Here is a 24085-nt window from a genome sequence, read left to right on the forward strand (position 1 = left end):
GAGAGATGGATGACTCAGCAGTTAAGAACACTGGCTGTTCTTCCAGAGGACTTAGGTTCAGTTCCCAGCATGCACATGGTGGCTCACAACTGTCTGTAACTCCAGTTCTAGGGCGTCCAATACTCTTTTCAGGCTTCTGTGCACTGCATACATGGTGCACAGACATACATACATGCAAAATTCTCATGCACATAAAATAATAACATTTTAAAAATTAGTTGTAAATGGCTGGACCTATTAATTACACACACATTAGTAGAATGTTTGCCCAACATGCCGGGGGCTCTAGATTCAGTTCCCCATTACTGAAAATAAAGAAAAGGCCCAGGTAATTGCATCTAACAAGGGAAACAGGAAAGTGACCCTGGCTGAAGGGGAATGGAGAAGAGGGGTGGATTAGAGAGGAAGTAGACTGAAGAATCATGTGGCTCTGCAGGGGACATGGGTGGTGTGATGTCATTGTCACGACACCTAATGGACTTGCGGTGGCTCTCAGACCCACATCTGCCATGAAATGCCATCCCCGGGGGATTTAAATGACTTCAGCAAATCTACATTTCCGAAGATCCATGGGCAACAGGGGATGGACTGAGAAAAACAACCACAAGGGGATTAGTGTCAGAGAAAGATGGAAAAACCAACATCTACACAAAGCTTAAAAAAATTGAAGACTCGGACTGGAAAGCTGACTCACAGATAAAGCTGCTGTGGACCCAGGTAAACCTGGAGGGAGAGAAGCAACTTCACAAGGCTGTCTGACCTCTGCACACAACAGAAAACCTAAAACTTAAGGGGAAATGCCAGGCAGTGGTAGCAGACGCCTTTAATAATACCAGCATTCCAGAGGCAGAGGCAGGGGGATCTCTGTAAGTTTGAGGCCATCCCAGTCTATAGGCTCCAGGACAGTCATGTCTCCAAAAAACAAAAACAAAACCAAAAAAATTAGGGGAAAATGTAAAGAATGGCAAAATGAAATGATTTTTTTTTTTTTTAAGACAGGGTCTCACTCTGTAGCCCTGGCTGTCCTGCAACTTGATATATGTAGCCCAGGCTGACCTGGAACTCACAAAGATCCACCAGCCTCTGCCTCCCAAGTGCTGGGGCTAAAAAACGTCTGCCACCCTGCCTGCCTTTTTTTTTAAGGATTACTTTTAATTCCACGTATGCTCTTGGATGTGTCTGTATGTGCACATGACTGCAGGTGCCTGTGGAATTGATGTTGTGAACTGTTTGGGTGCTGGGAACCAAATTCAGGTCCTCTGAAAGAGCAGTATGCATTTTGACCCACTGAGCCGTCTCTCAAGCCCATGAAATAATTTCAGAAGCTTTTGTTATGAGACCTCTGTTTAAGGAATCTCTTAGTGAATCCTGTGCCGGGCTCCCCTCTGGCAGATACTTGTAGCCAGCTTCTTTGCTCTTTGGCAACATAGCCTTGAAAGAACTCTCAGTTGCACGAAGTGTTATAATACACTTGTACATAGAATGGGTTATTTGATAATTCTGAGGCTATGTCATATTCCATTTAAGTTTCTTCATCTTCCTGAGCTGTTCATAAAGTCTTCTCAAAAGCTTAAAACTGCACCCAAACTTTTGGGTAGAATGATGAATTGACGTAGGGTGAGCTTGTATGAGAAGTGCGCTTTGGTCCAGGCAGACAATCTGAAGCGGTTTGCGGAGGACTGGAATCTTGTTTTGGAAGCCTGTCCCGCGCAGTGCAGCAACTAAAAACTAGCCAGAGTTTTGCCACCACACTTGAGAAAACCCAAGGCTCTCTTGCAAATCTTCTAAACGGCCACTAGGGGACAGTATGACAGCCATTAAAATTCGTGAGCTCTAATGTTATGAGACCTTAGACTTTCTATATAAAATTTCTGTGCCTCAGTTACTTGGCCAAGAATAGTACCTATCACATGGGGTGTGGGTCTCATGAATATTACTGAGTAGCTATTACATGGGGGTGGGTCTCATGAGTATTACTGAGTAGCTATTACATGGGGGGCGGGGGAATAATCATGAGGCTCACTGAGTAGCTTTATACATGTGCCTAGATCTGGGTACCTGTCCCAGAGTAAGCACTTAATGAGTTATTGCTATTAATATTCTAATGTGGTTATATTAACTACTTTTGCTATTATTAGTCTTCTATCAATAAGCTGTTATACCTAAAAATTTTGGCTTTAAACTGCTCCCCAAAGGTATCAGATGTCAGCTAGGGATACTCTCTGTCATCGCTCCCATCGTAGGCCACTCGGAACATGGCACAAGTGAACTCTGAAGTGGACTTTCCCTGGCATGACTTTCTGGACACTGGAGCGGGGTGTCCACTCTCCTGGGGAGGGCATGTCACAAGGACAATCCTAGGAAGGCGTCTGGCCATTAAAGATCAGGCTGATCCTCAGCCTGTGGCTGCCTTGGGAAAGAGATGTACTCTCTGGGGCTACAGACATATGACCAAGCAGGAGAGAGCACCCTGGAGGCTGGCCAGCCAGCATGTCTTCCAGCAGGCCATGGGCTAGTGAAGGAGGAATCTAATTAAACATTCGCCTGTCCAGGCATCGTGCCCTGCAGGCAGCTAGGGACATTCTCAGTGTCACCACTACATTCTGTCATGATTGCAAATGAATTCAAGTTTTCAAAGGGCTTTTTTTTTTCATCCACTTCTTTTTTTTTTTGTCCTCTCAGGAACTTCTTGGGAAAAGTCACAGTGGTCAGATGAGAAACCCAAGGCCGCAGAATCCAGCTGTCCAGGTCTTTGTGCCAAGAACACCTCAGCATTGCACCACCCTGGAGGCTCCAGACTAGCGGTTCTCAACCTGTGGGTCGAGACCCCTTTGGAAGTTGACTGTTTCCCAAGGGTCGCTTAAGACCTTTAGAAACACAGATATTTATATTACAAGTCATAACAGTAGCAAAATTACAGCTATGAAGTAGCAATGAAGATAATTTTATGGTTGGGGGTCACCACAACATGAGAAACTGCATTAAAGGGTCGCAGCATTAGGAAGGTTGAGAACCTCTGCCTCTAGAGGGACCATAGGGTTGGGCATGGGCTAACAGCATCTGGAGCCTTCATGACCCCCCCATGCCTAAGAAATAAATAATCATATCACAGTGCCAGAGCAGCGCTCTGCAAGGGCGTGTTGTGGGGTTTTTTGTTCCATTCCCTGACTGCGCTCCTTTACACACCCAGCCTGACTTGGGTGGAGGGTTCATCTGAGCCAGGGTGGTAGGGGGGCTGCCCCTGACAACTACAAGGCAACTTCATTTTATGAGAGGGGCCACTCTTGCTTTTGGAGTCAACCATATAGGTGGAACTTCATGACTGCATAGTTCCCAGCAGGTGCCTGTCACTAGCTCTGCTCTAATGAGGGTTGCAGATGGGGGCTCAGGGTCCAGAGAGTGCCTAGTTCTCCTGGGCACACCCGCCTCTTCAGAAGCCTTTTTCTTTTGGTCTTGATTTTGAAAAAAATATTTATTTTTATTAAAGTGTGTGTGTGCGCATGCGTGTGTGTGTGTGTGCGCGCGCGCGCGTGCACAGATGATGCCTGCAAAGGCTACATGAGAGCACTGGATCCCCTGAAGGTGGAGTTTTAGGCCATTGTGAGCCACCTGATATGGGTGCTGGGAACCTAACTCTGGAGGAGCAGCTTTTAACTCTGGAGTTACCACTCTTGTCCTGAATTGTGTTTGTTTACAATTTATTTTTATTTTAGTGTGTATTTTTTACTTGTATGTGCAAACACTGTAGGCATGCTTGATGCCCATGGAGGCTAGAAGGAAGAGGGCATTGGATTCTCTGGAACTGGAGATACAGACATCTGTGAGCTCCACGTGGGTGCTGGGAACTGAACCCGGGTCCTCTGCAAGAACAGTAGTGCTTATAACCACTGAGCCATCTCTCCAGCCCCATGGATTTTAGTTTGGTTTGTTGTTTTTGAGGCAGGGTCTCTCTGTGTTGTAAGTGGAGACTGCTCATTCATCCTGGCTGCCCAGACACTAATAATAACACAGAAACCATATTACTTACAACACTGTTTGGCCCTATTAACTCAGGATCCTTATTAACTAACGCTTACATCTTACATTACCCCATTTCTGTTGATCTGTGTATCACCATGAGTCTGTGGCCTACCGGTAAAGGTTCTGGAGCATCTGCCTCCTTCAGCAGCTACTTGGCGTCTCCTTGACTCTGCCTACTTTTCTCCTCTATCTCTGCTTGGAATTCCCACCTTGCTCTATTCTGCCCTGTCACGGGCCCAAGTAACTTCGTTATTCATTAACCAATAAAAGCAGCACACATACAGAAGGACTTCCCACACCACTCTGTAGCCCAGGTTGACCTGGAATTTTCAATCCTCCACCTCTGCTTCCAAGTGCTGGGATCACAGGTGTGCACCACACCCAGCTTTATTTGGCTTCTTGAGCCATTTCTTACTCAGGATTTCCAATGGAGAAAGTCTAGTAGAGTCCTTCACACACAGCAAATGCCAAAGTACTTATAAATCCTAGAGAACGGAAGAGTTTTTTCTAGTCCCTCTGCTCCCCCCCACACACACACACACACACACACACACACACACACACACACACACACATTCATGCCCTAAAGCAGTCAGAGAGCACTGTGCAGCAATTGAGAAAGGTTAGGATATTTTTTTTCTTCTATGATCCTCCTGTCCGTGTCAGAGGCAAACCAAGGAAAGTGCCAGTGGAACACCTGATGCTCCCATTACCCAAACCTCAGTCTGATGAGTTAGGCCCGCCACCACCTTAGCCCGCCGCCACCCCAGCTCCAGACTGAAGACATTCTATGTTAAACTCTGCTTACTTTGGAAGGAAGTTGAGAAGTGCAGCTAAGGTGGTGACAGGGAAGAGCTGTCACGGGCGTTGTGCCTGTCCCAGCCCCCCAACCCTACTTCCTTTTCCCATCAAATCCGTTACCTGTGGACCCCGAGGGCAGGGCAGCAAAAGGCTGACACGGACACCGAGAGGACACACACGCCACAGGTACAAACCATTCATTTTATTTCCAGCATTGGTTTATACAAACTTGCAGGATACAAATGCAGAGCTCATCGGGTTCTTTAGTACCTAACCTGGTGAGACTGCCACTGAGAGGAGGGAGCAAGCTCTCACCTACCTCTCCAGGCGCATCCTCCAGCGGAGGATGATGGGCTAGATAGATGCTCAAGGGATGCTACAGCCGTGTGGTCCCAACAGAGATGCTGCTCATCTAACCTTAACTCTTTGTCTAAGGTCACTTTCATACTAAATAAAGACACTGAGATCATAAATGTCCTTGTATGGTTTATTGTCTAACACTAGCAAATCAAATTGGCCCCAAATATATGCATAAATAGATATGTATATATATATATATTTATATATAGTATTTTTCCTTAGTTTTAAGAGCTGCCAGGAGGAGGGTGCCTAAGAGGGAAGGAAGGGGTTCCATCTTGCAGAAGTAGCCCTGCCCCCAAGAACATGCCTTTCACAAAGGCAAGAGAGCACACTTGCCACTTGCAAGCTGGTTTCCTCAGAAGTCTTTAAAGTGACAGTAGCAGTATTTGATCGCAGCCTCTTGGATTTTGGTGGAGGAGGTAATGCGTTCATTGGGAAGGCCCTATGCGGGTACCCTAGGAGGGGTGCTTACCCGGGGCTTATATCTGGGCCCTGTTCATTCATAGCAAGAGGCTCGAGGCTGGGAGGAGGGCCAACGAATGCCAGAGTTGGAGGTCAGGTATCAAAGGCTGGCCGGAAGTGCTGTAAAATTCCCAGACATATCAGTTCAGACCTGGGGTGAGGACTCCATCCTGCCCCAGTCCTTGAAAGGCTAGAACCTCCTTGCTCACTTCACCTGTCAGGAAGCAAGTTTGGAAGGCTGAGCTAGCACAGGCCTGAACTCCAGCCCACAGTTTTGCCAACACACTGCGGGTTTCTTCTTGAGAAAGACTAAGATGTGACATTGACTGTAGGGCCCTCCCCAATCAAGAATGAGGCTTCAAGTCTGGATGCCAGACCGATGTGCCATAAAGATTCCCAGAAAGAAAAGGCCTAGAGGGAGCTGGGTGTGACACAGAGTGGGCTCGAGAGAAAGCTATGAGAGGCCTGGGAGCCACAGCCATCACCGAAAAACACAGAGGATCCCAAGCACTTTCTCTGGGTCTCGGGTCTGTCAGGGAGCAGACTGACTTCCTTCAAACTGGCTAGCATACACTGCCAGCAACCTGGCCTTTTCTCGCAGAGGGATGTGGGGGGTAGGTGGTCCAGGGGCCCGTGTGAGGACTGCACGACTGCAGTTATAAACACTTCCTTCAGGAGATTCACATGCCCGACAGCCCTTAGACTGCCTTCCAAAGTCGACCGCGAAGTCAAATTCTTTGACCAGGACTTTCAAAGGAATGTCCTGCTCCTGCAGGATGCAGTCGGGATGAGCCTGAGGACCAGTCCTTTACAATGACTGGGTAATGGGAAGGAAGCCACTGGGGCAAAGGGAAGGACAGGGACCCAGGCTAGGGACAACCACCTCAGTCTCCTCACAGATCACCAATCCCTTCCAGACATTGCGCATTCTGGAAATATATATGCTTTTAAACAAAAGCATAAAGTAGGTCTACCTTAGAATAAGTCTTTTCTGTCCCCTTCTTTGGATCAAAAAGGTAAGGGGCATGGTTTCTACATGCTGAGAAAGGCATGGACAGAAAATGGATCTGGGCGGGAGCTGATAAAGGATTGACATCCAGACAAATACATAGACAGATATTACATGGGTAACCATGACATGATCACTTCCATAAAACATATATTAAGGCATGTAAAGCAACATAAAGAGCCAGCTTTATGAAGGAATACGGGATGAGAGTGGTGGAGAAGGCGCAGACATTTCTTGGGATTTAACGTGTATTTCTAAAAATACCATATTTTTTTTTAAAAAAGGAGAGATAAACACAGGGGAAGCTCTAAAAACTTTGTTTCTTGTGGAACAGGGTATGGACAGAGAGGCTAACCTGGGAGCTAATCCCACTATCACCTTTAAGGAAGAAAGGACAGGTTTTGGGTGCTTGGACTATGTAGACAGGGAATGTCACCAAGGGGCACTTTCCAGAAGCCTGACAGAGTGACTACAGGTGGAATCCTCCCAATCCAGTCTCTCAGAAGCAAGACAATATGCTAAGCACCTAGAGCAGTACCTAATACACAAAAAGTGCTTGACTAGTATTTGTTGAATGAATTGTCATCTTTACTTGCATATGAACCAGTAACTGTCCCAGCCCATGAAGGAGCAGCGATGGATAGATGGGAGATGATGCAGCTGTTTCTTGGGACCACTGATGCGCAGGCTGAAGTCTCTGGGCTAGTCTTGCAGAGCAGGGCTGGAGATCAGTGTCTGCAGCTGGCCTTCCTTCACTGCACTCTGGCTACATTCACTCACAGTAGGTGGAATAGAGGAAGACTATGCTCTGCTCCTGTCTCTCCCTGACCTGTCCTCCCTGGGTAGGTGGGTTGTGAGAAAACCCAGCCTCTGGTCCTGCTCTGGATGCCTGAGATGAGGAGTAAGGACCTAGAACCTGGCCTCACATCCCCTACTCCCAGGGTTAACCCTCAGCTGGCCCACAGCACTCTCCAGGTTTAAATAGGTCAAGAAACTGGCTAGGTAAGGCTCCAAGGCTGACAGACAGTCAGGACAGACAGTAAGACAGTCCTCTCTGCCCCTGACCCTAGGAGAGATACAAACAGCAGGCCTCGAGACAGATGGACCACATCCCAGGCTGTCTCATCCAACATCCCCTTCCTCCACACCTTGCTACCAAGCACCTCAGCTGAGGCAGCTGTGTGCCTAGCGAGTCCTCCTGGAGCCACCTGCTTCTGAGGAAGATGTGAAAGTACAGGGGTGATAGTCAGGCCCTCGACTTGGCATGAACTGGAGGCTCCACTCTAGGGAAGCCATTTCTACTCTCCCTTCCATTTCCCTCCTTCCTTACATCCTCGTTGCCTGTGGAAAGCGTCCGACTTTCCCTTCCTTCAGTCTCCAAGCCTCTCTCTTCTTCTGTCTGCTCCCGCTTCCGACCTGCCCTCAGACACTGCACAGACCTGCTGTCTTCTATCCACACCACACCCGACCCCTCCAGGAGCCTGGGGGCCTCCCCCTAGCACTCCTCATCTTCTCTTTGGCTCAAGCAGGGCAGCTGGTCTCCAGGGAACTCATCAGCATTGCTGTGTCAAAGCCTTGGGCCTCGCTGAGGCAGCTGGGACTGAAGGGGAGGAAGACGATGGCAAGAGTCGGTCTCTCACTGTGCTGTGGGTTCCAAGGGATACAGTCTGTCCTGTCTTCACTCCCAGTCCTCACCCATAGCTGAGGGCATGCTCCCCACCAGAACACGGTCTCCATCAGGGGACGGTGTAGGAGGGCCACACAATGCCATCCAGAACTGCACTTGAGCTCTCTGTGACTGGGGCATCAGAGAGGATGACACCTTGGCATTGCCATCCACGGCATGACAGTGCAGGCTTCAGGGTGAGGGCAGCAGATGTGGATTTGAAGGCATCCATGCTCCTTTCCGAAGCAGCCCTGGATCCCAGCCTGGCTTCCCAGGTGCGAGGGCAGGGGGCCAGGATGAGGAGCCAGAGTCCCAGGTGTGCTATCAGAAGGTGGCTCTGTGGAGCATCACAGCATTGGCCTCAGCCAGGGCTTGCACTAGAAAACAGAGACACAGATGAGACAAGAACCGAGGGCTACAGGTACAGCCAGCTTCTCTGGGGAGTAGGAAGCTTCATGACCGAGAGCTGAGGAGCCACCCCTTCCCCAAACTGGAGAGTGTGGAAGGGAGGGTAACAAGTTGGGTTCTTTCCCATTCCTAACACAAGGCTATTGCTGCTGGGGGCGGGGTTAGGAAGAGCAAAGCCAGGTTCTAGCACTGCCCTGGGCTACATCTGGGAGTGGGGACACAGCTTCTAGGGGCTTCTTAGGGTTCTGTGGCAGGATTGCCATGGGTCTCAAGAGATGGAAGCTGGTTAGCAGACGGGAAGTATAGGGTAGCAGGTACAGAGGTAGGGGCCAGGGAGATACTTTCCCCGAGCAGCAGACATGTGTGAACTTTGCACCATTCCCTTCTGCTTGCAAAGAAGCAGAGTCATGAGCATCGTCATATCTAGGAAGCAGCACGGGCAGCCACCTGCAGCCAGGACCGCTCAGAGACATTGGTGGCTCAAGCGGACAGATGGAGGGGACATTGCGCACAGGGCACCGGGGTGGGCTGAAGCAATGACAGGGCGTACATGACTGGGGGGGGGTGAGGGAAGGGCCCCCCTCCCTGGGGTGCATGAAATACAGTAGAAAAGTGCTTACGTCAGAGCTCAGACCCGCATGGTATGGCTGCTGTCGGCGCCCCGTGGGCGTTCAGACGGTAGGGGGTTGATTGGTGGAGTCGGGGAAGCAGGGGAGGTGGGAGGGCTTGGGGTGGCACATTGCACTGGAAACAGAAATGAACAGGGCAGTGAATAGAAGACAAAGGGTACTGGGGAGGAGACTGGGCACTCAGAGCAAGCGAGGCTACTCCCTGGGGAGGGAGCAAGGCAGGGAAGCAAGCAGAGAGAGAAGAGCTGGCTTGGGGAGCTCGCTCAAGCAGAGGCAAAGCCGTCTTTATTCCCAGGGTGCAATGGAGGATAGTGAGGCCCCGGAGGAGACGGGGCCAAACCCAGGCTCTGCTAAGAACCAGGGTGACGGTGCATGAGGCTGCACCCCATTCTGGGACAAAGACTCCCTTTGTGACTCTCACATTGGGAGAGTCAAATTCTACTCTGTGCAGACGGAATGAAGACAGAGCGTCACTTCACACCATCTACGGCAGTTAATCATGATAACGATTAATAGTGCAACAAAATCACATCAGTCCGCAACGCCAGGTCCCCACTTAACATAGAAGCCGGACAGTTACCATGATGATCATTTCCAAAGAGCATAGCCTAAAGCCATCTATGCCAATTCGGTGTGACCAAGGGCTCAGAAGTAACACCCATGATCATAGAGCGTCCACGCCGGCCGGCCCAGCAGAGGGCCCTCAGTCCACTCATGTAAAATTGTGTTGAATTCTATAATCGTGACGTTTGAACTGATGAGATTTTACTGTATCATCATGATTCCATGGGAAGAACAGCGAAGGGGAAAGACAACGACAAGGACTCCTCTAAGTGTTGCCAAGGCGGAAGGATGGCAGAATGTCCTCGCTCGGGCTCAGAGAAGAACCAGACCTCAGCCCGGAGTCACGCTGCATTTCCAGGATGTGGCACTAAACTTCCAGGTCCTTGTTTCCCACCCTGGCATCACCTTCCCTGACTTCTGTGCAACACGGGGCCCACGTGGCTCCTACTATTGCTATGGGCACAGCCCCAGTGTGCTCACAGCCCAGGTTGCTCAAGCAGATGTGAGATCATGTCTACCTCACATAATGTCGTTGGTGCCTGGGATCTGACCACTCCACATGGTTACATCATTTTACACAACTAAGATATGTGTTCGCATACTTTCAAGCCTCGATGTTTCCATATGAGCCCACATCCTTGGCACATCAGAGGCAAAAGCACTCACCAATACTTCCCGACACATTCATAGGCATGCCCGTATCACCAAAGGGGGACCACATATGGGCTATGTTCAGACTCTAAAGCAGTCAAAAACCCAACACGTAGGCAAGGAAGCACCCAGGGATGTCAAAACAGATGTTCTAGCAGCTGCCTAGTGAGGTTCTTGCAACTGACCCACAGAGTCCTGTGAAGTCCAGTCACTGTCATGCACAGTTCTAATAGGTGTTGACCTATGGGCATCCTGACCCACAGACTGGAAATGGGGCCCAGAAAAGGGAGAGAGAGAGGAGAGTTGAAAGCCCCTGTGTAGCTCTAACAAGTGAAGAGAATCCTTTTATGAAAAGTAAAGAGAACACTTGAGTTGCAGAGATCACACTTAGTTGCAGAGAGAGACGGCAGCTCCTGGGAGCGCGCCTTCAACAGAGGTCAGAAATATAAGGTTATTGAGAGCAGTAACTGAGGAAGAAAAGGGCTGTTATGTGAATATGATCTCTTTAAAAAATAGACACACTAAATATATATATTAAGACTATATCCTCTGAAACAAGCTAACTTCGAATGTGTAGCAAGTCCATGTTGGACAGATGTGGTACCATGGTGCATGCACACCTGCAAGCGTGAGTAGCCACACCACTTATGAGTGCATCCACCTCTCAGCTGGTACCCAGACTCACTCACAGTGCTACAGGGTGTACACTGCGCACAACATACGGGATAGGCCTCAGCATTCCTGACACACGTAAAGCCAGTCACACATAAATACACACATTCAGCCGGGCGGTGGTGGCGCATGCCTTTAATCCCAGCACTCGGGAGGCAGAGGCAGGCGGATCTCTGTGAGTTCGAGGCCAGCCTGGTCTACAAGAGCTAGTTCCAGGACAGGCTTTTAAAAAGCTACAGAGAAACCCTTTCTCGAAAAACCAAAAAAAGAAAAAAGAAAAAAATACACACATTCACAGATGTCACCTCCACCGGCACACTGTACACTCACACATACACACATTCACAGATATCACCTCCACCCGCACACCGTACACTCATACGTGTACCTACATTTGCCCTCAAACATTCCTACAACCAATCATCCGGACACACACAGATGCACATCTGCAAACATCACCAGACGCAGATATTGCACATGAGATCTGTGCCAGGGACACAGACTCAGAACGGCCGCGTCTTCTCATCTGGTACATACTGAGTCAGTGTGTAGCAGCCAGGTAGACTCACAAAACAGAGCACTCCTCATGGGTTGTGTGGTCTACGACACACACACACCCCTTTAGCACTCCAATCCACGCCCGCTGTTTTCGGGACCTACGCCCAACTGTCCTCCCTCCTAGTGTCCTGGGTGTGAGCCTATGCCTACACTGCATGTGCCCAGGACTAGTTCTTGCTCTGGGGCCTCTGGGCCACGGGCCAATGATAGCAGGGACAGTGGGCTAGGGCTGAGGTCTGGCCCTACCGTAGCCATTTTTTGAATTGTTGGGGGTTTTGGCAAAAGCACAGTGACTGTTTGCTTTCAGCACACAGACCCTGAAATGCTGTCAGGAAACATCTGATTGGCCTAGAGGTTTGCTCTCAAAAAACCTGGACTGTTGGTTAACAGCAGAGAAAGCCAGGGGTGTGGCAGGCCAGAGGGGAGTTTTTAAGCATCGTACAGGCTGCCCTCTTGAAATAGGAAGTGACTTTTGCCCAAGCATGTGGAATTTTGGTGCAAGTTCAATTCCGGTTCAGATTTCTTTTGTACCTAAAGTAAGTAAGGAGAGGTCACAGGAGGCCTCCCTGACCGCAGCCAAACTGGTTCTGCTGCCTTAGCTACAGGAAAGGAGCTGGGCCCTCCTGACTGGCAGCGCCAGTCTGTGGAGAGCCTGTCATTGGAGCACCTGCGGCCTCCAGAGCTTCCTGAGCTGTCTTCCTTCTTTGTTGGGACTTACAACCCTCCTGCTGTAATGTGCGTATACGAAGTTAGAGACAGGACGGAGGGCGCCCACTTCAACCTCAGCTCTTGCTGACGCAAACAGGTCTACCAGAATTGCCGTGCGGGCATCGCCACAGCACTAACACCCCAGCGCTGGGCGAGGGGATGCCACCTGTTGCTTCTGACCCTGGCTCCGTCTGAACTGAAGAAAGATGTTCTGAATTTTACCAGTGAGGAAATGGAGGCTTGGAGCACTGATTGTCACCAACACAAAGTACCACCCCTTCCACGGTGCTCCTGATTCCAACTTTATCTGCTTGCTCCTGCCCTGTCAGGACCGCTGCAGCTGGGGCCTGTAACCTGGTCTCTCTCATTCCTGCTAGTCACCTTAAGCCATGGCTGATTTCAGATCATTCCTCCTAACTGTGGCCACCAAAGTTCACACTTGGTGGGCATGGTAGGGCATGCCAATAATCCCTGCACTCAGGAGCCTAAGCAGGAGGATCAAGAGTTCCAGACCAGGCTGGGCTACAAGGCCAGACCCTGTCTCAAAAACAAAACAAAATTAAATGTTCCTACTATGTGGGGATGAGTTAACTGCTGCCTCACCTTCCCCTCCCATTCAGACAGATTCCCCTTCATTCAAAGTCCAGCCACATTCCCGTCTTCCAGGATGCTTCTCTAGCCTGAGGAAGTTAGTCCTGGTGGCCTCAACACTACGGTATCTAAGTGGGACTTTTGGGTCAGTGTGACGCCACTTCTTCCTCAGCTCTTCCTAATTAGAAAGTGAATTTGGGTCAACAGCCGAGGTGGAGATGGAACCGCTCTCCAGGGCTTGGCTGCTTTGCTTTGCTCATCTTTCCATTCTTCTATTTGCGCTTAGCAAGGAAGAGAAGCAGAAGGAAAACTGACCTCCTAGCCTTCTCACCCAGGGGGACAGACACGCCTATGCTTCCCCAGGACACTCCATCCACTTCTCTTCTCCGTGCCTTTCCAGGGTCGGATGGCTCAGAGCTCCCTGCATCCTCTGACCGGTCCTCTATAAAGTGGCTGTGAGCATCACAAGCTGAGTGCCTGGAGGTTAGCCACTCTGGTCCCTTTATACCGTGCCTAGCACAAACCCGGCGGCTGAGTGAATGCTCACTATGACCCTGAGGGCCGTCTCCTTGGCCTGGTGTCTCTCCAAGCCTGCCCCCCTGGCAGTACTGCACTTCCTCCCCTACACCTGGTCAGCTGGTGTCCCTGGCGGAGCGAGCTAGGCCCAGCCCCTCTCACCAGACAGCATGCGGCCCCTGCGGGAGGCCTCGGTCGCCAGGGCACAGGAGATTTCAATCCGCTTCTCCTGCTCCTGCAGCTGGCTCTCTGAGTCCTGGGGCATGTCCACAGAGTCCCCCTCGCCGATGGGCACCACGTTCTGCATACTGAAGAGGCACAGACACACAGACATGGAGGGAGGGACAGCATAGTCCAATTGGCTTGGGGAGGTCTGTAGCTGAGGTTGGTGGGGAGGACCAGGGACCTTTGAGTGTGCAGCCTCTGGTGCCCAGCAAGGCTGGCTGCAGAGTAAGGGAGACCCTGGCAAGACTGTTGGGATCCCTACCCTCAACGTTTTCAAAGGTTCAAGTGAACATGTGGGGCAGCCTTGAAGCGGGGAAGATGAGCAAAGGCACCTTCCATTTTGTGCACAAGCCCAGTAGGTCTTTCTGGGGTCTAGCAGCAGCAACCTCATTCTGCCAGATGCTTGGGTATAGTCATCTGCCCCTGGCCACTGTGTCTGTTTTCTCTACCCTGGGGAGGCACGGAGCCTCCAAGACATCTAGTGCCTACAGAACCTAGGTGCAGGGAGGGCAGCGGGATGGAGGCTCGCCTAGGCCTATCACCTGGATTTGGCAATGAGTGTCTTGATCCTCTCCACTTTCTTCTGCTTCTCCTTCAACTCCTCGGGGCTCAAGGGAGTGTCTGGTTCCAGGTCAATGTACCGTTCAGGAATGAGGACTTTGTCTGGAGTGGAGAGCTGTAGAGGGCCTGAGGTCACCACCTACAGCCCCTCCCTGACCACCCTCCTCCCTCAGCCCTGTCCTGGACCACTCACCTCCTTACTGATGTCCACATCGTAGTGCTGGGGTTCCAGCTCCATTTTGCGAAGCCGGGCGATCTCCTCCCGTGGCGTCTCATAGGCCTGGCCACCAGGTTCCTCAGCCCTCAGGGCTGCCTCCAGGTTGGAGATGTCCACTTCATGGATGCTGCGGTGACGGCGCACCTGGGGGATAGCCCTGTCATGACCAGATCACTTCCACCCCTGTCTCCCTCCAGGCAGTTCTTACTATTCCTGTATCCCTGTCCCCGACCAGCATCCTTGGTCAGGCTCCTACTGGCCTGCACTGCAGAGTCCCCCTCCTTCCTCTCTGCTTCCCCGACACCCGCCTACAGCAAGGCTCAGAGGTACAGTCTCGTCCATATCTCCTGTCAGTGCTCACTCCTGTCCTTACAGTCTGTACTGCACACCTGGCACTGTAGGAGCAGTGTGTCCTATATTGATTTCTAAGAGTTTCATGTTACAGAAGTTCTGACCTATCGACTGGAGCGAAACTGTATGAAGGAAGGATTTGCATCAAACTTCTTCTCTGTTCCAGAAACTTACTGTAAAGAGAAATTAAGCAGATGCTATGCCCACCTTTGTGCTTATAGCTGTGAGACCCAGAAAGCTCTGTCTCTCTTGACTTGACTTCCCTTTCTATAAAACGGGGGTGATACACTGGAAATCATGGCTGTCACTGATGGTGTTAAATGAAGGAATATAGACGGCTCCGTGAACAGCACTGCTTAGGGAGCTACCATGCTGTCTTCAGGGTACCCAGGCCAATGCTCAATAGACAAGGTGCCCAGAATCACATAAAAATGATGGCTCTTTCTACATGATGGATTGTGCACTACTCTCTACCTAATTAGTTTTTCTTTTTAATTGTGTGTGTGTGTTTGTGTGTGTGTGTGTGTGTGTGTGTGAGCACGTGTATATATAGTATGTGTATGTGGGTGCTTGCTTGGATCTCCTGTAATTAGGATTACAGGTAGTTGTGATGCATCTGATGTTGAGTGCCAGGATCTGAACTCCAGTCCTCTGCAAGAGCAGCAAAGTGCTCTTAAACACTAAATGAATTTTTGAACACTTCATTTTAGCAAAAGCATCCATCATTCTTTCTTGGCATTACTTTTCACTAAACAAAGAGGAAACACGGGCTGAAGGAACTCTACGTGGGGTATCCCAGGAGCCTCCAGTCTCCTCTCTCTTCAAGCTCCCTGGTCCAGGCTGGCCATGGGCTGAGAGCAGCAGTGTGGGGACAGATGGCGGACTCAGGCCTGTGGGCAGCTGAGGGGACATTACCACTTTGTAGGCAGGCCGGGTGCTAGGTTCAGGGGCAGGGCTGGCTGGGAGCTGCAGGCTCCTCCGCTTTTCCTTCACTGAGCCGCTCTGATGCCGCCTCATCCGGTCCATCTGCTCCTCCACGCTCATCTTCACCTTGCCCTCTCCAGGGAACACAGCACTCTTGGGGCGCTCCTGCTGTAGGGGGGAAGCGAGGCTCTGTCATGTGCTCCCCGCCCCACCGGGTCCCCCAGCTCTCTCAAAGTGTTCCTTCTGGAGGTAGCCTGCCCATAGAGGGCTGAACAAGGGTTCCAGAAAAAATATGTCAAATTTATTCTGGCCCCTGGTGCCTGCAAATGTGACTTTATTTGGAAACATGAGATCATCCAGAGCTGACCTGGATCCAGTAGCAACTGTCCCCGCAAAAGACAGACAAGATGGCAACACAGGGCAGGAAGAGGGTGATGGAGATGGAAGCAGAGACTAGGATGATTCATCCGCATGCAAACAAAGGCCGAGTCTGGTTAGCTGGGTCCCCACGTCGGAGGGAGGTGAATGGATCTTCCCTAAGCACCATCAGAGGGACCAGCCCTGCCAGCACCTTCATTTTGGACTCCATGCACAAAAGAGTTTTTTTTTTAAAAAAAATATTTATTTATTTATTTATTATGTATACACTATTTACAGATAGTTGTGAGCCACCATGTGGTTGCGGGAACTGAACTCAGGACCATTGGAAGAGCAGGCAATGCTCTTAACCACTGAGCCATCTCTCCAGCCCAGAGTTTTTTTTTTAAATATTTATTTATTATGTATACAATATTCTGTCTGTGTTTATGTCTGCAGGCCAGAAGAGGGCACCAGACCTTATTACCAATGGTTATGAGCCACCATGTGGTTGCCGGGAATTGAACTCAGGACCTTTTGGAAGAGCAGGCAATGCTCTTAACCACTGAGCCATCTCTCCAGCCCTGCACAAAAGAGTTTTAAGCTACATAGTACATGGTGAATTTTGTTTCAGGATCCCTGCGAAGCCTACAAAGACTGAGATACTAGGAAATGGGGTGCCAAGAAATAGAAGAGACTTCAGAATCAAGAAATGCGTAGAGGCCGAGAGAGTTTTGAGGTAAATAATGAGGGGAAAATCCTAGATTTCATTGGTAGAAATGCGGGCTTCAAAATGATTTTGGTGAAGGAAAGAAAAGGTAAAAGAAGAGAAGCTGGGCATGGTGGTACACACCTTTAATCCCAGCAGCCAGGATGCAGAGGCAGGAGGATATCTGTGAGTTCGAGGCCAGTCTGTTCTGCATAGTAAATTCTAGGTAAGCAGGGCTATGTAGTGAGATGTTGTCAATAAAATAAAAATAATAAGGGAAAAACAGAAGATAAGGTTTCTAGTATCTTAGAGTGAATTCATATCACCAACAAACACTGGCAGAGGAGCTAGAGAAGAGGCTCAATGGGGAAGCAGGTGTATGAAGACTTGAGTTTGAATCCCCGGAACCCACACACGCCTGCAATCCCAGGGCTCCTGTGGGGAGATGGGAGCCAGATAGGAGAATCGCCAGGAGCTCGAGGGCTGGCTAGCCTGGGGTATGCAGCAGCAAACAAGAAACTGTCTCAATCAAGATGGAAGGCAAGGGCCAACATCTGAGTCCTCTGACTTCCACATGTGCACTGTGGTGTGTGTGCTGTGTGCCTATCCTTATATACACATATCACACACACATCATACATACGTACCACATGCGACACACACATTACATAAACATACCACATACTACACACACACTGTACACATACACATACCACACACACACATACACCACTACACACATACCACACACATACCGTATATCACATACTACACACACACTGTACACATACACACACCACTACACACACATACCACACACATACCGTATACCACATGCTACACATATACACTGTACACACACACACTACATACACACACATACCACACACATACCACACACATACCGTACATACACACAGACACACACATACCACATACCACACACACACCACACACTACACACACATACACTACACACACACACACACACACACACACACTGCCTCCCACACAAACACTGGCCGAAAAGTGAATGTTAAAGGTACTTCCAGTGAAACTGCAGAAGGAAGTGAGGGGCATGCTATTGAACAACAAATTTACCATAAAATTGCAGAAACTTGACTAAATGTTCTTCACCGTGGGATGCAAAAGCAGAGCTGTTAAGTAGTCTGTTTGGATATTTAGCTGAAAAGATTTCCAAGCAGAATGTTGAAAAGTGTTAACAGAGCTGAGGTGGTGGTGCACGCCGTTAATCCCAGCACTCAGGAGGACTCAGGAGGCAGAGGCAGGTGGATCTCTGAGATCTGAGTTTGAGGACAGCATGGTCTACAGAGTTATTCCAGAACAGCCAGGGCTACACAGAGAAACCCTGTCTTAAAGGAAAAAAAAAAACAAAAAAGAAAAGAAGAGAGAGAGAAAGGGAGAGGGAGAGGAGAGGAGGAGGAGAAGGAGGAGAAAGAGGAAGAGGAGGAGGAGGAGAAAGAGGAAGAAGAGGAGGAGGAGGAGGAGGAGGAGGAGGAGGAGGAGGAGAGAGAGAGAGAGAGAGAGAGAGAGAGAGAGAGAGAGAGAGAGAGAGAGAGAGAGAGAGAGAGAGAGAGAGAGAGAGAGAGAATGACCAAAAAGAATCGGCAAGCACTGGTAGGAAGAACACCCTATAAGAGGACCAAGGAAATCTTGCTGAAAAGACTAAGATATGACTGTTGATCTAATCTAGCATCTCAGGAATTAGAAATAGAGATGGGGCACCCATGAAGGCTCTGAAGAGACCCCACAATGAACAACAGGGCCACCTGTTGTTGTGAGAATGCTATCAGAACCAATGCTGCCAGTTTGTGGATAAAATGAGAATGTGAAGAAAAAGCCATCAGATTTCTGGAGGTGACAAAGGCAAGAAATTGGCTAACAGAGCTTCTTAGCTACAAATGCCGGCTACCCCTCAAGAAAAGGCAGGCTGACCCTGAAAGAAAGACCAGCCTGACACCAAGGGCTGGTGGAGCCTTTACCCACCCGTAGGCAGGACAACAAGCCCCAGGAGACTATCCTCAGGCCGTAGGACCTGAGGTTATAGCTTAGAGGTGCAGCATTTGGTGGCATGCACAAGGCTCTGGGGTCTGATCCCAGCACTGGCAAAACAACTTCCTTGAGGTTAGAGATGCTTTTATACCTTTTAACTTCTCTTTGGGACACAAATTATTATCTCAGGGCCAGGAAGAAAGCTCAGCAGGTGAAAGTGTTAGCTGTGCAAGGCCAGTGATCCAAGTTCGATCCCTGGAACCCATGTTTTAGCTGGATGTGGTGGCAGTCACCTGTAATCCCAGCACCACTACCCTGAAATGAGCAGCAGCAGAGACAGAGGAATCACCTGGAAGTCCACAGGCCAGCTAGCCTGGCATGTACGGTACAGCAGCAGAAACGAGAGAGACCCTGCCTAACAAGGTGGAAGGTGAGAATTGATCTCTAAAAGTTGACCTCTGACCTCCACACCTGTATCATGGCATACATACTCCTGCATCCACACACACACGATGAAAAGGTAAATAAAAGAAAAATTATCTTATGCTGTTGTATTTTAGAAGCAGGCTAACTTAGAAAAATTCTGCCCCATATGAAATATGATCTAGAGTCCTGCTAGACATGATTCCTATGATGAGTTATGGGACTTAGCCGCTTTGTGTGGGGTGGGGTGCATTGTGCACACATTTGTGTGAGGATATGCTCACTTGTGCATGCATGTGTAGAGGCTGGAGATTAGATTCCAGCTGCCTTCCTCTACTGCTCCCCATCTTCCTTTGTGAGACAGGGTCTCTCACTGAACCTGGTGCCCACCGTCTTGGCTAGACTAGCTGGTACTGAGTTCCCTGGATAAGCCTGTCTTTACACCCCCAAAGGTGGGGTTACAGGAGAATGCCGTTATGCCTGGCTTTGACATGGGTATTGGGAATCTGAACTCAGTTTCTCACGCTTGCAAAGCAACAACTTTACCTGCTGAGCCTTTTCTCCTATCCTGTCTGTCTTTGCTTCTTGAGACAGGGTCTGATTCTGTAATCTAGGCTGACCTAGAACTCACTGTGTGTCCTTAGTCTGTCAAGTCCTGGGGAATAGGCATGAGCCACCATGCCTGGCTGGAGATGTGGGGCTTCTGAGTTAATAATAGATGAGATTTTAGTATTAAGGTTAATGATGTCATGAGTTGAAGTTTTGGGGTTCCTGGAGCAGAATGAGTACTTTTTCAAGTGGAATGGCACTGCAGTTGTTGAATAGTGATCTTCAAAAGATCTATCTAAACCATAGCTTCCTATGCTGAGAGTATGCCCTTTTTTGGAAATAGGTTTCTACAGTTATAATTAAGAATCTGAAGATGGTGGCTGGAGAGATGGCTCAGTGGTTAAGAGCACCGCCTGCTCTTCCAAAGGTCCTGAGTTCAATTCCCAGCAACCACATGGTGGCTCACAACCATCTGTAATGAGGTCTGGTGCCCTCTTCTGGCCCACAGGCATACACACAAACAGAATATTGTATACATAATAAATAAATAAATATTTAAAAAAAAAGAATCTGAAGATGAGGTCATCATGAATTTAGGGACCCAAAATCCAATGCGGAGTGTCCTTTTAAGAAAAGGGAAGGACAAACAGAGAAGGCAATATGAGAGTGATCTGGTGGATGCTAAGCCTGGCAGGGAAACACTATTTACCAAGGGAGACATGGGACAGAGTCTCTCAGGTTTACCAAGGAGCCAACACTGGTGGTGCCCTGACTTTGGACTCCTGGCCTCCTAACTAGGAGTATAAAGTTGTGTTGTTTTAAACCACTAGATGGGTGTGGTGATGTGTTAATTCCCAGGAGCCCTGGGGAACCTAACAGCACACTGCACTCTGTCCTCTGTTCTCCCTGCTACATCCTGCCACAGCATGCTAAGACGATGTCAAACACTCTCCTGTTTCATGCTCATCTTCCTTGACCCTTGGTACATCTATGAAGGACCATTCTTCCTCCCTCATGGTTTGCCTCCCTCCCTGGCTCTGGGTCTTGAGTGGTCATGACCGCTGGGTACAAGCCCTCAGAGCCTATAGGCGGGCACTTACCCGAGAGGAGAGGCCATTAGTGAGGCCATTGGTGGTCCTTCTCACCACTCCTGACGGCGTCATCTCTTCTTCAGCAGGAGATTTTGTCCGAGGGGGCACGATGCCAACTATAGCGAGATAGAGCAACCAGTGGGCCTTGTGGGAAGCAGGGGCCAGAGCATCTGCTTCTTGGGGAGAGGCCTGGTTGCTCTCTCTCCAGCAAGGTCAAGGGTGGGTGAGCACGCTCCTCCAGCATGAGGGAGTACCTCAGCCTACCTAGGCAAGTATGGGCTGACACATACCTTTGTTGAGAGCTGCCTGCTTCTCTGCCTCCAGCTCTTGTCTGGTGGGCACGAGGCTGATGTCTCTGGGGGTATCCAGGAGTGATGTCTGGTCGGGGTCTTTCTTGCTTGACTCATAGCCTGTTTTGGTCTGGGAAGGAGGGATGAGAAAATGACTGAGTTAGGGTGAAGGATAGAAATCTGGCCTCCTTAGTGCCTTCCTCCAAATCCTTTAAGATCAGAGAACAGGGAAATTGCATGAGTGCTAGCTAGTAATGGGTCGGATGGCTCTCACCTGTGTCTCATCGACTGCGTTCTCTTGGGAATGAGGGCCAAGGAGGTTTCATTTTGGGCTAATCAGAAGGTCCCTGCGCAACCCAGGTGTCGTGGAAAGCTTGAAGAAGCACAGACTGTGGGCTCTGGATCATAGAAGTCACCAGAGGGAGCTACACATTCTAGGGTCTCTGAGGGTCCTGTCAGGATTCATGCAGACTAGGCCAAAAGAACCAGGTAGACTTTGATACCAGGATTCTAGGGATTTGAAAAAGGGCTTTTGCCTGTGGGTTCCCCAAGCTATGAGACTTCAGACAGCCTCTGAGCAGCCTCTTCCTATTGTACAGTCAAAGATTGTATAGGCAAGCCTCATAGAACATTCAGAAAATAAGAACAAGGCTAGAGTCTGAAAGCACAGCCGTTGCCCAGACAGAACCCTAGACAATGGGCAAGTCTTGTCCATTTCTTAGTGTACAGCGACAGGCAATGTCAACTATTCCGCCTGTCTCACTGGTAAGGCCTCAGCTACACAAACTACATATAACCGAGTCTGGATAGAACATGGGTCTCCCAATAACATACAACCAAGTCTGAGTCTAATTATATACCTCTTTGTCCTAAGGACCCACGTAAGAAGCCCAAACAGGAGGTGAGGGCTGGTGTCCTTCCTAATACACCTGAGGCTCATGAGACCCAGTGAGAACGAGACAGAGGCAGAACAAGAACACGAGAGGACAGGGGTCTGAGGTGGGCAAGGGGCAGGAAGGGCCTGGGATGGCACTGGGGAAGAGGTCACTCCGTTTTCTTTGGTTTAATCATATTGGCAGGGCTCTGTGCCCAAAACCATCAGATTCTCGTGAGCCAAGATTGGGTAGGATTGTAATTCATTTTCCACCGTCCACAGGAAAGCAAAAGGGACGATAGTCTTTGAGACTGTCACCCCAGGGCCAGAAGAGACAGCTTTGTGGAAATGAGTGGAAAAACAACCCCCAGTGGTCTACCCTGTCCCTCGCCTGGGTCTTTGTCCCACACTGCACCGTCCCACCCTCCAAACCCCAAGGATGCTGGGTACCTGACCCCTGGCTGTCTCGCCACTGTGATGCCAGGAAGGGGAGCTGGGGTATGGCCAGAAGCGGCTCTCATTAGGGAGTGGAGGGACGGTGGGAGGAGAGTCCAGGGGGACGTAGGCTTTGGGGAGGGGTGGCCGAGGTGGGCCAGGTTCCTGAGGCAGAGAGAAGCCAAAGCGTTAGGAGGAAGGAGAGCGGCCACTGTGAGAGCAGAAGAGAGAATTAGCAGGAGCCAGACAGTCTTAACCTATGAAGCACACCCCAGGCCTGGGCACCACACCCCAACCCTGGCCTGGCAGAGCTCCAGATCCAACGGCAGCCCTCTGCCTGTCTCCTCAACTGAGCCCCTCCTGCCTGTCCCTCCACATTGCTCCCCACTTTTCCAAAGCTCCCTCAGTACTGCCTCCCCATCACACCAGGGCTTTTCCCATCCAGTATCTTTGCCTCTGTCTCCCTTGCCTGTACCCCATTTGGCCCCTCTCTGTCCAGACACACCACGGCCACATTTAAGTTCTACCCTGTCCTCCTTTGGAGGAGTGCAGTCTTTGAAGTCTGAACCATGTGACTTATTACTCCTGTAGGTTATAGCCTGCTATGAACTGGTCCCTGTTGGATGCAGACTCTCTGAATAAAAGGCCCTGGGGGCCTGTCTAAGGGCTTCATTCCATCCCATGAACACTGAATGACCAGTTGACTAGCTGACTAACAAACAGCTCCCCATGCTCAACCCCTCACTTCAGGATATTCCTGGTTTAAATTCCCGCCAAATATAGGGGATCTTCAGAAGCCATCTTGGGTCTCAGGAAGACTTCCCTGTGAGGAGCTAAAGAGGACAGGGAGAGTGGGTGCCAGGAAAATCCCAAGGGGAGGTTACAAACCACTGTGACAATGATCCCAAAACACTAGGATGGGGGCCCTGGGGAAGAGCTGGGGAGACTGCGTGCCCTTTCCGGTGGTCAGGATCTGGCCTTTCTGTCCCCATAGATCATGTACTATTTTCCCAGCTTACCTCACTGGACCCTGGTTTGGTTGGAGATCCCTGAGAACCAGACACCATTGAAAAGGGGCTCAGGGGACTGGTAAGGCTGGCAGAGCTGAGAGGGCTGGCTGGGCTGTTGGAGTTATAGGTGGCTGAGGTGCTGAGTCCTCCTGGAGAAACAGAAGAGAGGGGTGAAGAGTGGAGGGAGGTGTGGCGTGTACACACATGGGTACAAGGAGTGGAGGGAGGGATGGCGTGTACACACATGGGTACAAGGAATGGAGGGTGGATGGCGTGTACACACATGGGTACAAGAGTGGAGGGAGGGATGGTGTGTACACACATGGGTACAAGGAGTGGAGGGAGAGATGGCGTGTACGCACATGGGTACAAGGAGTAGAGGGGGAATAGCGTGTACACACATGGGTACAAGGAGTGGAGGGAGGGATGGTGTGTACACAC

The 24085-nt window shown here is 49.9% G+C and overlaps 1 protein-coding gene across 15 annotated transcripts in view; it reads right to left on the reverse strand.

Moving 5' to 3' along the window:
* Positions 1-5008: 5008 nt before the first annotated feature.
* The window catches only part of Plekha6 (pleckstrin homology domain containing A6), a 142441-nt gene continuing 123364 nt past the window's right edge, over positions 5009-24085 (reverse strand). For 10 of the 15 annotated variants that reach the window (XM_038349936.2, XM_038349920.2, XM_038349923.2 and 7 more), the window contains 10 exons: positions 23654-23793; positions 22650-22799; positions 21326-21455; positions 21045-21151; positions 15885-16061; positions 14595-14762; positions 14383-14516; positions 13778-13923; positions 9347-9470; positions 5009-8695 (listed from right to left, as the gene is read on the reverse strand). In XM_038349936.2, coding sequence (XP_038205864.1) covers positions 9355-9470; positions 13778-13923; positions 14383-14516; positions 14595-14762; positions 15885-16061; positions 21045-21151; positions 21326-21455; positions 22650-22799; positions 23654-23793 — 1268 coding nt within the window. In that variant the 3' untranslated portion in view covers positions 5009-8695; positions 9347-9354. The remainder of the gene's footprint in view (positions 8696-9346; positions 9471-13777; positions 13924-14382; positions 14517-14594; positions 14763-15884; positions 16062-21044; positions 21152-21325; positions 21456-22649; positions 22800-23653; positions 23794-24085) is intronic. The other 5 variants (XM_038349928.2, XM_038349927.2, XM_038349921.2 and 2 more) reach the window with 4 other exon arrangements.

This window comes from Arvicola amphibius, chromosome 12 (genome assembly GCF_903992535.2).
Source record: "Arvicola amphibius chromosome 12, mArvAmp1.2, whole genome shotgun sequence".
Lineage (NCBI taxonomy): Eukaryota > Metazoa > Chordata > Mammalia > Rodentia > Cricetidae > Arvicola > Arvicola amphibius.